General features: G+C 37.8%; 1 protein-coding gene across 1 annotated transcript in view; it reads left to right on the forward strand.

Moving 5' to 3' along the window:
- The window catches only part of LOC102172692 (phosphatidylinositol phosphatase PTPRQ), a 244,157-nt gene that overhangs the window by 22,291 nt on the left and 209,459 nt on the right, over positions 1-12,407 (forward strand). The window contains exons 9-10 of the mRNA XM_018047601.1: positions 1,320-1,466; positions 8,118-8,290. Coding sequence (XP_017903090.1) covers positions 1,320-1,466; positions 8,118-8,290 — 320 coding nt within the window. The remainder of the gene's footprint in view (positions 1-1,319; positions 1,467-8,117; positions 8,291-12,407) is intronic.

The following is a 12,407-nucleotide window of genomic DNA, read 5'->3' on the forward strand; positions in this document are numbered from 1 at the left end:
TACTGGAAAAACCATAGCTTTGGCTAGATGGACCTTTGTTGGCAAAGTTTTGCTTTTCAATATGCTGTCTAGGTTTGTCATAGCTTTTCTTCCAAGGAGCAAGTGTCTTAATTTCATGGCTGCAGTCACTATTTGCAATGATTTTGGAGCCCAAGAAAATAAAGTCTGTCATTGTTTCCATTGTTTCCCCATCTATTTACCATAAAGTGATGGGACTGGATGCCATGATCTTAGTTTTCTGAATGTTGAGTTTTAAGTGAGCTTTTTAACTCTCCTCTTTCATGTTCATTAAGAGGCTCTTTAGTTCCTCTTCACTTTCTGTCATAAGAGTGGTGTCGTCTGCATATCTGAGGTTATTGATATTTCTCCTGGCAATCTTGATTCCAGCTTGTGCTGCATCCAGCCCAGCATTTTGCATGATGTACTCTGCATATAACTTAAATAAGCAGCATGACAATGTACAGTATTTAGGCTCCTAAAGTTCTGAAATGTTTCAGACCTAAAAATATGATAGTCCTTTTCTCCCCTCCCTGCTCAATACACAGATACACATGGATACCCAGATACCCCTCTTCTATTTGGTGTTATTTTTGAAAATTTTGACAAGGTACTCTTTCATCTGTGAGGCTAAAAACTCAAGAAGGTTTATCTACTAATTATTGACTTTAGCAACGTAGACGTCATTAGCAATAGTCTCAGACAGGGCAAGGAGGAACAAGGAGAACACATATCATACCTGACCACCTAGTCACTTGAGGGCTCTGGGGAAAAAGGAATCAATCTGTCACCACCCTTGAGGAAGATCTACAGGGAACATAATCAGTGGTCTCAGGGGAGAGCTAGGCTTCAGTTACAGCAAGAAGGGGGAAAAGCTATTCAGAAATAAAGTTGAGGATTTAAGAAATTTTGATGATGGCCCAGTTAAGAAATTTTGCTTAGAAACTAAACTACAGAACATTTCTAAATATATCTTTTTAAATTTGAGTATGAAACACTGTCACTGTTTTTATATCGGTAAAACCTAACATATACCTTTAAAATATGCCCAAAAAATTGATAATTCAATAAGGCTTTATATTATATATATGTAATTTATATAAAAGTATTTTTAAACATGAAATATTTCTGTTTTTTTTTTCCATCTTGGTAAAATTCACACCGGTGCAATTCTAAGTAAATGTTTAACATATATTCACTTTTAAAATTGTAATAGTGAATGTCAGTGCATAGGTTAACACTTCAGTTCCTCTATACTTAATGTAAGAATGATTACATGCTTGAAGAATACATAATCCATAGTTCTGTTTTGCTTGTTGTAGGTCGGATTTTAGATAACAGCACTAAGGACCTTAAGTTTGCATTCACTAATCTAACGCCATTTACGGTATATGACGTTTATGTTGCGGCTGAAACCAGTGCAGGGATTGGACCTAAGTCAAATATTTCAGTATTCACTCCTCCAGAAGGTAAGAACATCTCCCCTAGTGTATGAATGAGAACTTTATTGAATCTGTTAAACATTGCATTAGAAACTATTTGGTTGATATTTATCTATTCATGTTATTTCCTTATCAGATAACTACCTAGCACATTCTGAACATGTGTTCCTCAGAACACTATACCCATAGCAGGCCTCATGATAAGACGGATCAAAGATCAAGTGAGCCTCACAGCAAACATGGCCTGCTGTGTCAGCCTGCATCTTCACAATGAGTACTACTGGCAAAATCTCAAGACTAAATACATTTAACATGGCTTAAACCCCATGATTTATTGTATATTCTGTTTTTCCACAAAATAGTGTTCAGAGAAATCCATACATCCCACAGTGCCGATGGTGCTGTTGCCCTCAGTCACTGAGTCATGTCCAGCTCTTTGCGACCCCATGGACGGCAGCTTCTCTGTCTTTCACTGTCTCCCGGAGTTTGCTCAAATTCATGTCTGTTGAGTCGGTGATACTATTTATAATCAAAAGAATATTCTAAGCAATTGAGGATTCCTGGAAGGCACATAATATAAATTTATCAGAATAGACAAATTATTTTCAAAATTTCTCCTAAAGAAACTTGTTATTTGTATATGTTAAATACCGCAGTCTAAACACTGTAATGTTTAAAACATGTTACCATGCCATTTCACAACCTGTTTTCCGGGCCCACACCAAATTTGCTCAATGCCTTTATATATTGTACTTGTTTAGGAGAATTCAACAATTTTTTTTTTTTACAATCACACTAACACTTGATAAAACAGATTTTGTTTATGTGATAGCTAACATTCAGTAAGTCGTGAGTTAAACACACACGTGTGCACACGAACACATGCATACACACACACAAACACGGTTGGGCATACCTTCATCAGATAAATCATTCAAGCGTTTGGCCATGAGAGGGCAGCAACTATTAGGGAATTTTGTGCTTCTCCCCCATTTCAAAGAATGACCCTTGAGAATATTTTGCTATTGAAAGAATGTAACATTTATGTTCAGAGAAGGCAATGGCAACCCACTCCAGTACTCTTGCCTGGAAAATTCCATGGACGGAGGAGCCTGGTAGGCTTCAGTCCATGGTGTCGCTAAGAGTCGGATAGGACTGAGCAACTTCACTTTCACTTTTCACTCTCATGCATTGGAGAAGGAAATGGCAACCCACTCCAGTGTTCTTGCCTGGAGAATCCCAGGGACGGGGGAGCCTAGTTGGCTGCCGTCTATGGGGTCACACAGAGTCGGACACGACTGAAGCGACTTAGCAGTAGCAGAAGCAGAAAATTTATGTTACATCGATTTCAAATGAAAATAGTAATGTGTATATGGTTTCAATACACAGATTAAAGAGAAGCACCATATATAAAATAAACAAAAAATAATAAGTATTTTTATTTTTTTCATACCAAAATTTCTCTTTTGCATTTATAGCAGAAGAGTCTTAGCATGTATGGCTTCCCCCTTAGACCTGAAATTTCTCCACTTCTACCTAAACCTGCTCTTAGGAATTTTCAAGAAATCTAGACAGATTTATGTATGCTTGCAAAACACAAGATGCCAGCAACGTGGCCTTTATCAGACTTAGAGCCCTTGAATCTGGTCTTTTCTCAACCAACCCAACTGACCAATTTCTATTCTCATGTTGTACAAATAAATAAATTCAATCTTCTTTCAAATCAAGCTGATTTTGGTGCTCCTAACCTGAACCCACAATTTAAAATGATTGATTTATTGTCATCATTCTTGGCCTACAGCATTTGACCAAAACAGGGAACTAGATAATATAATGTGTGTGTGTGTTAGATGTCAAGTCATGTCCAATTCTTTGCAACCCCAAGGACTGTAGCCCACCAGGATCCTGTGTCCATGGGATTTCCCAGGCAGGAATACTGGAGTGGGTTGCCATTCCTTTCTCCAGGGGATCTTCCTGACCCAGGAATTGAACCTGAGTCTCCTGCATTGCAGGCAGATTCTTTGCCACCTGAGCCACCAGGCAAGCCCAGATAAACACACTGCCACATACAATTCCATTTTGTTTAGGATGTCACTTAAACATTTATTTCCCTTTCTTTATGTCTTTAGTTTTTAATTTACAAAACAATAAATATAATATTTAAGGACATTGTTCAACATACTTCACATGGGTTGTTTTCGATGCCAAGTTATTTTGAATAGATGACTCTATGTGCCCTGTATACCCAATGATTTGCCTCAGTTTTGTCTTACTGCCTCCTGAACTGCTCATCGCCTGCTCACCACATCCAAGTGGCTCTCAGAACCCACTGGGAACTAAGGTGGCCTTCGTTGCTGTAAGGGCAAGCGTGGCATGGTTCTTTCCTCTGCATGCCTGCTTCCTCTGTGCAGTTCTCAAGGAATAGTTCAGCCAAAGGGGTTTCAGTGAATCACTGGGGCAAACGCAGTGAACTTAGACTCTGACACACTAATTAATCCTGGTCCCACTGATTAAAAATTTGCCATAAAGGAATCTTTAAGCTGTATGAGAACAATCAAATAACTCATTAGAACATACACACTTTGAGTTATAATTGATACTTTAATTTTCTAGTATTCTTTTTATTCATTAACAGGTTCTTCATATTCTAGTTACTCAATTTTCCTCTTCATATTTAAAAAATAGTCTGTAGTCTAATTAGGAAATCAATTAGGGCCAGCTTTTAAATTAATATATTTTAAAGCAACCTAGGTTCTAACAAATCTCCAGATATTCATAGAAAAATATTGAATTTATTTCTTATAGAAAATATGTGTTATCACATTATAACAGGGCTGATTTCATTAATACTGAGAATGATATGGTCCATTGTCTATTAAAGAAAATCAACATGATGTTGTGAAAGCAGTTATCCTATGTTTTTCATAATGTTTCTGCATATCCCTTAATATTTTGCTGAGCAGATTTCTACTTAGGCATGAAGAGATGATTTTGGAAAAAATGATGATAATCTCCAATGTTACAAAATATCATAGCTGCCATTCCGAAATGAAACAATCTGCTGAATATAGCATTGACAACAGATTTTTGCTTGTTATTTTTACGTGGGTTAAAAAAATCTTAAGTAAATTTTGCTGCTTCAAAATCCCCTAAATCTTCTCTATGACTAGTGTCAAATGTCTTTTAAGGAAGTTTACATCATGTCTTAAAAGCAAAAAAAGTATTGAAATCCATCTTTGCTCCCCCATAAATAGACTATTGAAGTGAAAACTTGTCCTCAGTAATTTCAATTTGCTATTTTCTGCAACTAGTAGTAACATCTTTGTAGGGAGATCACTGAGAAACTGTCAACTTTGTATTTTTCAGGATTCTCCATGATTTTTATTTTTCAAATTTTCAGATTCAGTAGATTTTCACAAAATTCACTTCCAATGGAAGCTTAATTTGCTAGATAAGGGCAAAAATTATTTTAATGTATTTTCTTTACCCCAATGCCGTTTGTCTCCATTGTTTCCTAGGAGTTGTTTTTTTTAATTGGAGGATAATTACTTTACAAAATTGAGATGGTTTTTGCCATACATCTACGTAAATAACTCACAGATACACTCCTAATCATTTGGAATATATATATATATATTTTTTTTTACCAATTATATGTATACTGTTTCCTGTTTATTAGTAAAATTTATAGATGTATTGACCTGAGAATGATTCATAGGTCATCCTCATAGACAACACCTTCAGAATTAATGCTGAACCATGAATGATTGCCTTGTGTGTTTGATTTTCTTTAGTTAATTTGGTATCAATATTAAAGGAGTTTGATCTAATCCACACTTCTCTGGTTTCCCCATAAGAATTTGTGGTGTAACATATCGAGTGTCTTTCCAAAGACAAGATACAATGCTGTCTCCTTCATTTCCTTTATCCCCTAAGCTTTTTCTTCTTTCATAAAAAAGAGATAGCGTTACAGTTGTTCTTACAAAAGTTTGGGGTACATTTTTAGGGTAATAGAGAACCATTTAACTTTGGATTGTGATTGTTAGGCATTAGTGTTATGGGGCAATACTTATTAAGTTATATTGAAAACTATAAATTAGAAGATAAATAATATCTATTATTTTTAGGTTTGGCTAACAGAATAAGAGAGAGTACAATTTAAATATACTGTAGTGGGTAATTTTTGTTGCATCAAATGGTACCGACCATTTCAGTTGTTTTATAGTAGGTGGGGTTTAGTTATCTGATGACTCTGATCAATATAGTTTTTAAACTGGCTTCTTCAGTTGAGATTCTACATGAGTTCAAATTAGGTGGGAAAATGCCAGATCTCTTCTTTGATTTATATTATGCAGTGCTGACCAAGACTTCATCTACACAGTGAAGTCGCTCAGTCGTGTCTGGCTCTTTGGGACCCCATGGACTGTAGCCTTCCAGGCTCCTCTGTCCATGGGATTTTCCAGGCAATATACTGGAGTGAATTGCCATTTCCTTCTCCAGGGGATCTTCCCAACCCAGGGAGTGAACCCAGGTCTCTCGCACTGTAGACAGACGCTTTACCATCTGAGCCACCAGGGAAGTCCTAGCAACCCCAAAAATGTCAAAGGAAGGTGGAATGGAGCTTTGCCATTTAAATAGCTGTGTTGTTTTCATACTCTATGGTTAATTGGAAAGGTTCTCTACTCTTGAATGATGTAAATATGATAAATATGAAAGAAACATAAGTTTAGCAACAAGGTATGGTAATAAAATAAAACTTATATAAGAGGTGACCTATACAAAGGCTTTGTATCTGTTTTCTTCCTCCCTCTATCCTTAACTGCCTAGAACAGTGACCATATGATGAATCCTCAGTCTGTTGAACGACAAATGAATAAATCATTTATTGTGGGGCCTGGTAGGCTGCAGTCCATGAGGTCACTAAGAGTCGGACACAACTGAGTGACTTCACTTTCACTTTTCACTTTCATGCATTGGAGAAGGAAATGGCAACCCACTCCAGTGTTCTTGCCTGGAGAATCCCAGAGACGGGGGAGTCTGGTGGGCTGCTGTCTATGGGATTGCACAGAGCCGGACACGACTGAAGCGACTTAGCAGCAGCAGCAGTTTAGAACTTTTCCTCCATCTTTCAAAGATTAAATTGTTTTTCCTTCAGATTAGAATACATGTGGGGAAATCAAGGTAAAGAATTATCCTTCTGTACAGAGATACACCGAAATGATTTTAGCAAAGGAGATTGAAAGAATTGACAAGTTATGAGTGTACCCATGTAACATTTATCTCTTAATTTTGAGCACAGGTTTTACTCATACTGGACACTGGAGACTGGACTGCAATAATCAAATAATAGGCTTCTAATCCAGAGTTCAGCTATCTAGTCATTCACTAGTCAACAAACATTTAGAAATATTTACACTATTAAAATATCTAAGGAGTTTTTTTGTACTGATTACTTTATAGAGACCAAAAAACCCAACTCTTAATCTCTAAGATGAAGTACTACATGATTATGCTAACTTCATGTTTAACTTACGCTTAATTAGGTTCATTAATTATAAATAATATTTATGGGAGCTATGACATTAATTCCTTTCTGTTATCTTAAGAATAGAATCATTCTTCATTTGTATTTTACCCTTAATATGTCTTTCTTCCAACTGGAGTTTGCTAAATCTGTGAAATATTTTACTTGGGGAAATAAATTTAATGTATGACCACATCCTAATCATAAAGAATAGTATTTTTATGCCACATTTTCTCTTTCTTCAGCCAACATATTATAAAGTCTTTTGAACCATTTATTCCTTGTTGTAATCTTGTATAGTGATAGGAAAGATTTAATGACACCCATTGTATAGATGGGGAGACGAAATGTGGAGGGAGGAACTGGCTATTTATAATCACACAATGAAATATAAGCTAAAAGTGGACAAGTGCACAAAGCAGAATTTTTCTTGGTTGATTGGTCCTGTTGTACTGGGAGGTTTCCTAGTAGTTGCTCTTGATGACATACATGCATTTATTTTATGTATTTATTTAGTAGTTTGATGCTTTTATTCATTACAAAATGATCACCACTTGGTGACTTTCTAACGAATTTAAGTAGTTGGTGCCTTATCTAAAACCAATTGTTTTTCCTTCTTTTTCTTTACTTCTGCAAAGAGTAAGGGCATCTGAAATTTGAGATTCACATAATTTATAAAATCAGCAGACAAAATCAATTAATTTTTCAAATAAATTAAAAATTGTCTAATAGAGTTTACCAGCTACATGTAATTGCATTCAGAGTATTCCAGATATTATCTTTTGGTAGGTTTCAATTTTTGTAAAGCCTTCAAGATTTCAACTGGGAATTCATCAGTCATAAACAACTTTCCCTGGAAAGTTATTTTTATAAATTAATTTGTTCTGAACAAATGTTATGGCATTTTGATTTGGGAAAATTATGTTATTCTGTTCCTTATGTACATGTGGAGAGCAATATATAGAAATTTAACAGTAGTTATCTGTGTTTTTAAAGGATCTGATACAAATCCAATTGTTAATAAATTAGTAAATTGTTTTAGTCTGTTTTCTTACAGAATTGCTTATATGTCTTCAGTCATGAGCTGACTTCAGGAATTTTTAGAAATTTGAGAATGTATTTTTAAAGTTCCCTCCTCCTCTTCTCTTTTTTAGTTCCAGGTGCAGTATTTGATTTGCAGGTTGCAGAAGTAGAAGCCACAGAAATAAGAATTGCTTGGAAGAAACCACGACAACCCAATGGAATCATTAACCAATATCGAGTGAGAGTGTTAGTTTCTGAGACAAGAGTGATCTTAGAAGATACTCTGCTCATCGGAAAAGATGAGGTACTGCCCTTGAATTTCTTATTGTGTTGAGCCCTTCATACCTGGTTTTGGCCCAGATAACTTGGGAGATTTGCCCACATGCAAACATAAAATATTTGACAAGCTTCAAAGTACAAAGTGAAGTAAATTTAGCTATGCTGATAATCTAGCTCATCATATTTCAATTGCAGACATTTATTATTAGCTAAGAGCTATTATTCTTTTTCCGCATATGAAAAATGTTAATTGGGCAATTAAGCGGGACTAAAGGTACTTCCATAAGTGAATGTTATTATGGTAATAAAGTTAATGAATTGTTTGGAAACTCCTGTTAAGATTTAAATACTCCTCCTAAGGTTGTGCTTGCAATTTGGAATAGTTGCCAAAGAAAGACACAATAACTTGAGTAACTGTTGTTGACAAATGGCTTTGTCCCCCTTAGTCTTAGGAAGCCAGATTTCTCAAAGCTACCTCATTTAAAAATAAGCAATATACATTTGACTAAAGAAATCAAATAAATAAGAGATGAAATCATTTCATAAATATAAAATAAGAGGACAGTGTTTGCTTCTAGTCACACTGGAAGCCTTCTTTCCCCACTTTGTTTCTATTTGAAAGTGTTGTGTTGGCCAAAATGTTTATTTGGGATTTTCTGCAAGATGCTATAGAAAAATCCAAATGAACATTTTTGCTAACCCAATATAGGCAGCACTAATTTTTCCTTCACTGTCTTCATTTACCTCATCTAGACAGCTATTCACCTGGTAAATCCTTCTAAGACTTTAAACTGATTGTATCCAGATATTGGTGGTTCCTGGGGCTCACAAAAAATACATCTAAGTGATGTATTTTAAGACCAGTGAGTGTAGCACACACTGCAACTTGGAGGCCCTACCTGCTGGTTATTCAGCAATTAGGTTCCACTTGTTTGGTCCAGAATCATTACTTTCTCTAGCTGTGCTCTTGTTTTTCTCCACATATATTGTCCATTCTATTCCTAGTCCCAGACTTCCTCCGTTTCTGATACCCACCTGAAAGTTACCTTCAGTTCAGCCACTCAGTCGTGTCTGACTCTTTGCGACCCCATGAATCGCAGCATGCCAGGCCTCCCTGTCCATCATCAACTTCTGGAGTCCACCCAAACCCATGCCCATCAAGTCGGTGATGCCATCCAGCCATCTCATCCTCTGCCGTACCCTTCTCCTCCTGCCCCCAATTCCTCCCAGCATCAGGGTCTTTTCCAAGGAGTCAACTCTTCGCATGAGGTGGCCAAAGTACTGGAGTTTCAGCTTCAGCATCAGTCCTTCCAAAGATATCCCAGGGCTGATCTCCTCTAGAATGGACTGGTTGGATCTCCTTGCAGTCCAAGGGACTCTCAAGAGTCTTCTCCAACACCACAGTTCAGAAGCATCAATTCTTCGGTGCTCAGCTTTCTTCACAGTCCAACTCTCACATCCATACATGACCCCTGGAAAAACCACAGCCTTGACTAGATGGACCTTTGTTGGCAAAGTAATGTCTCTGCTTTTGAGTATGCAATCTAGGTTGGTCATAACTTTCCTTCCAAGCAGTAAGTGCCTTTTAATTTCATGGCTGCAATCACCATCTGCAGTGATTTTGGAGCCCCCAAAATAAAGTCTGCCACTGTTTCCACTGTTTCCCCATCTATTTCCCATGAGGTGATGGGACCGGATGCCAAGATCTTCGTTTTCTGAATGCTGAGCTTTAAGCCAACTTTTTCACTACTTTACTATGTGCTTAGTGCCTTCTGGCCAACCAGCACTCATTAGTACAAGTTGTTTGCCCTCTGGCCCAGGGTTGGAGTTTAATCCAATGTTGACTCCATTCCTCTTGTGTAAAAGATGCTGACTTATGCTTTCTCTGATACTTCAGTCGACAGCTCAGGCACAGGGCAAAAGCTTAACCCTCTGCTCCTGCTGAGACGGCCTTAAGTTAGATACTTTACTTTTTTAGGATTGTGTGGCAGGTCTCCCACTTCTGCTAATGACATGTATTGAATGATAAGCCGCGCCTCTTTTTCTCTTGAAACTAAGAGATTCAGGAAAGACTTCTTGTGGTATGATCCACAACCCCTGTGACATAATAGAGATCACATGAGCTTTGGTCTATACAAGTCTGGGTTTACATTCATAATTTGGTCACTTAGTGTGTTTCACTGGAGAAGGCAATGGCACCCCACTCCAGTATTCTTGCCTGGAAACTCCCATGGATGGAGGAGCCTGGTAGGCTACGGTCCATGGGGTCGTTAAGGGTCAGACACGACTGTGCAACTTCTTTTTCACTTTTCACTTTCATGCATTGGAAAAGGAAATGGCAAGCCACTCCAGTGTTCTTGCCTGGAGAATCCCAGGGACGGGGGAGCCTGGTGGGCTACCCTCTATGGGGTTGCACAGTCGGACACGACTGAAGCGACCTAGCAGCAGCAGCAACAGCAGCAGCAGTGTGTTTTACAGCAGAGAGGTTAAGTGCATGGACCTAGGAGACAGAATGCTGGGTTTAAACCTTGGTTTTGCCCTTACTGATAACCTTGGAAGAGTATACCTGACCTCTCTGAACTTGCTTCCTCTTTAAGATAGGGACTCTAAGAGTCTATATAACACCGAGTTGTTAGTGAGGATTTAATGGATTAATGTGGGAGGAGCTTAGAACTCCGCCTGGTGTATGGTAAGGCTGGTGACCTGAATAATTGTGACCTGTTGTAATTATTAATCATGGCATTGGACCTTTCACCCTTATTGGGACACAATATTAGCTTCTTTCAGTATCAATAAAAGGAGACATTATACTTTATTTCTGTGCTTGTATATTTCTTCATTCGATCAGGCCCATTGTTGATATTTCTGCTTTCCTGTGTGATTGGTGTTTGGGTTTGCCTTTCAGGAGGTTGACGTGGGGAGACACACGTGGCAGAAGCTCTAAGTCCCAATGAGCCAGTGTCCTACCCTGACTCTGCCTTTTCCTCGCTCTATGACCTTGAGTCAACTTTTGGAGACTTGCTGCCCTCATTTGTAAAGTTGAGCTTATATACCTGCCTTCTATTGATGGGTATGATGAGGAATAAAGGAGATAAAACCTCTGGCTTAGTATGTATCCTTTTCCTTGACCTTGGTGTAGGATAAGGAACTTTCTATTCACTCTTTAACTTCTCAGAATATAGCCTCCACACCGTATCCTAAGAATTTTCGAAATCCTTGAAGTCTTGATAGAAGTCACCAGTGACCTCTTACATGTAAAATAATGCAGATATATGTTTTTAACTGTCCTTATCTTCCCTGTGTCCTCCAAAATCCATTCCTTTACCTCCACCTCTCCAGCTTTTGACACAACCGTTTTCTCCCTAGTACTTGCTCTACCGTCATATGCTGCAAATTTGCAAAAAAAATTGGCCTTGTAGTATGAAAAATGACTAAATTAAGAGAGCTAGCTCTTTTACTATTTTCTAGCTCCTTCCTGATGAGGGTATTCCAGAGTGTTCTGTCTTCATCCACGTTAGTTTCAGTCACTGCTTCCTGTTTGTATGACTCTTTCACCTCGTTTTCCGTGATGATTTTTCTGACACTCTGCTTCCCTAATTACAATCATTTGTGGGGAAGTTCTGCCAGGACTCATCACATTTAAAGTCATCTACCCCCATAAAACAACAAAACCAGCATCTTTTTGAGATAATAGAACTTGGTTCTTGATTGGAAGGAGGAGACGGACGATAGAAGTCCTGGGACAGTGATAGGGACCTGTTAGTTTTCCTACGTGACAGAAGAAGAAAGTCTGTAAGGGTAATTGATACTTTTAATGATCAATAACAAGGTCAGGAGAGAGACTGAGTTGCAACCCAGATACGAAATAACAGGCTTAGAATTCCCTATCCCCTTGGATTGGTCACAACACAGATCTCTGATCTGAGAGTCATTGCCGAAGTATTTGGGAGGCTTTTGTGGCATTTTTATATGTCTGATGTCTCTCTTTTTGGATAATGGCACCATTATCTTGTCTTCATGAAGGCTTAGAATCTTGGAATTACCTCTGACTTTGGTTATACTTAGCATTTAATAGCCACTCAATGTTAAGGCCAGTTCAAAGTGTAACCTTCTTACCTCTGTATTCCATTCTTGTGTCCTCA

Source organism: Capra hircus, chromosome 5 (assembly GCF_001704415.2).
Source record: "Capra hircus breed San Clemente chromosome 5, ASM170441v1, whole genome shotgun sequence".
In the NCBI taxonomy this organism is placed as follows: domain Eukaryota; kingdom Metazoa; phylum Chordata; class Mammalia; order Artiodactyla; family Bovidae; genus Capra; species Capra hircus.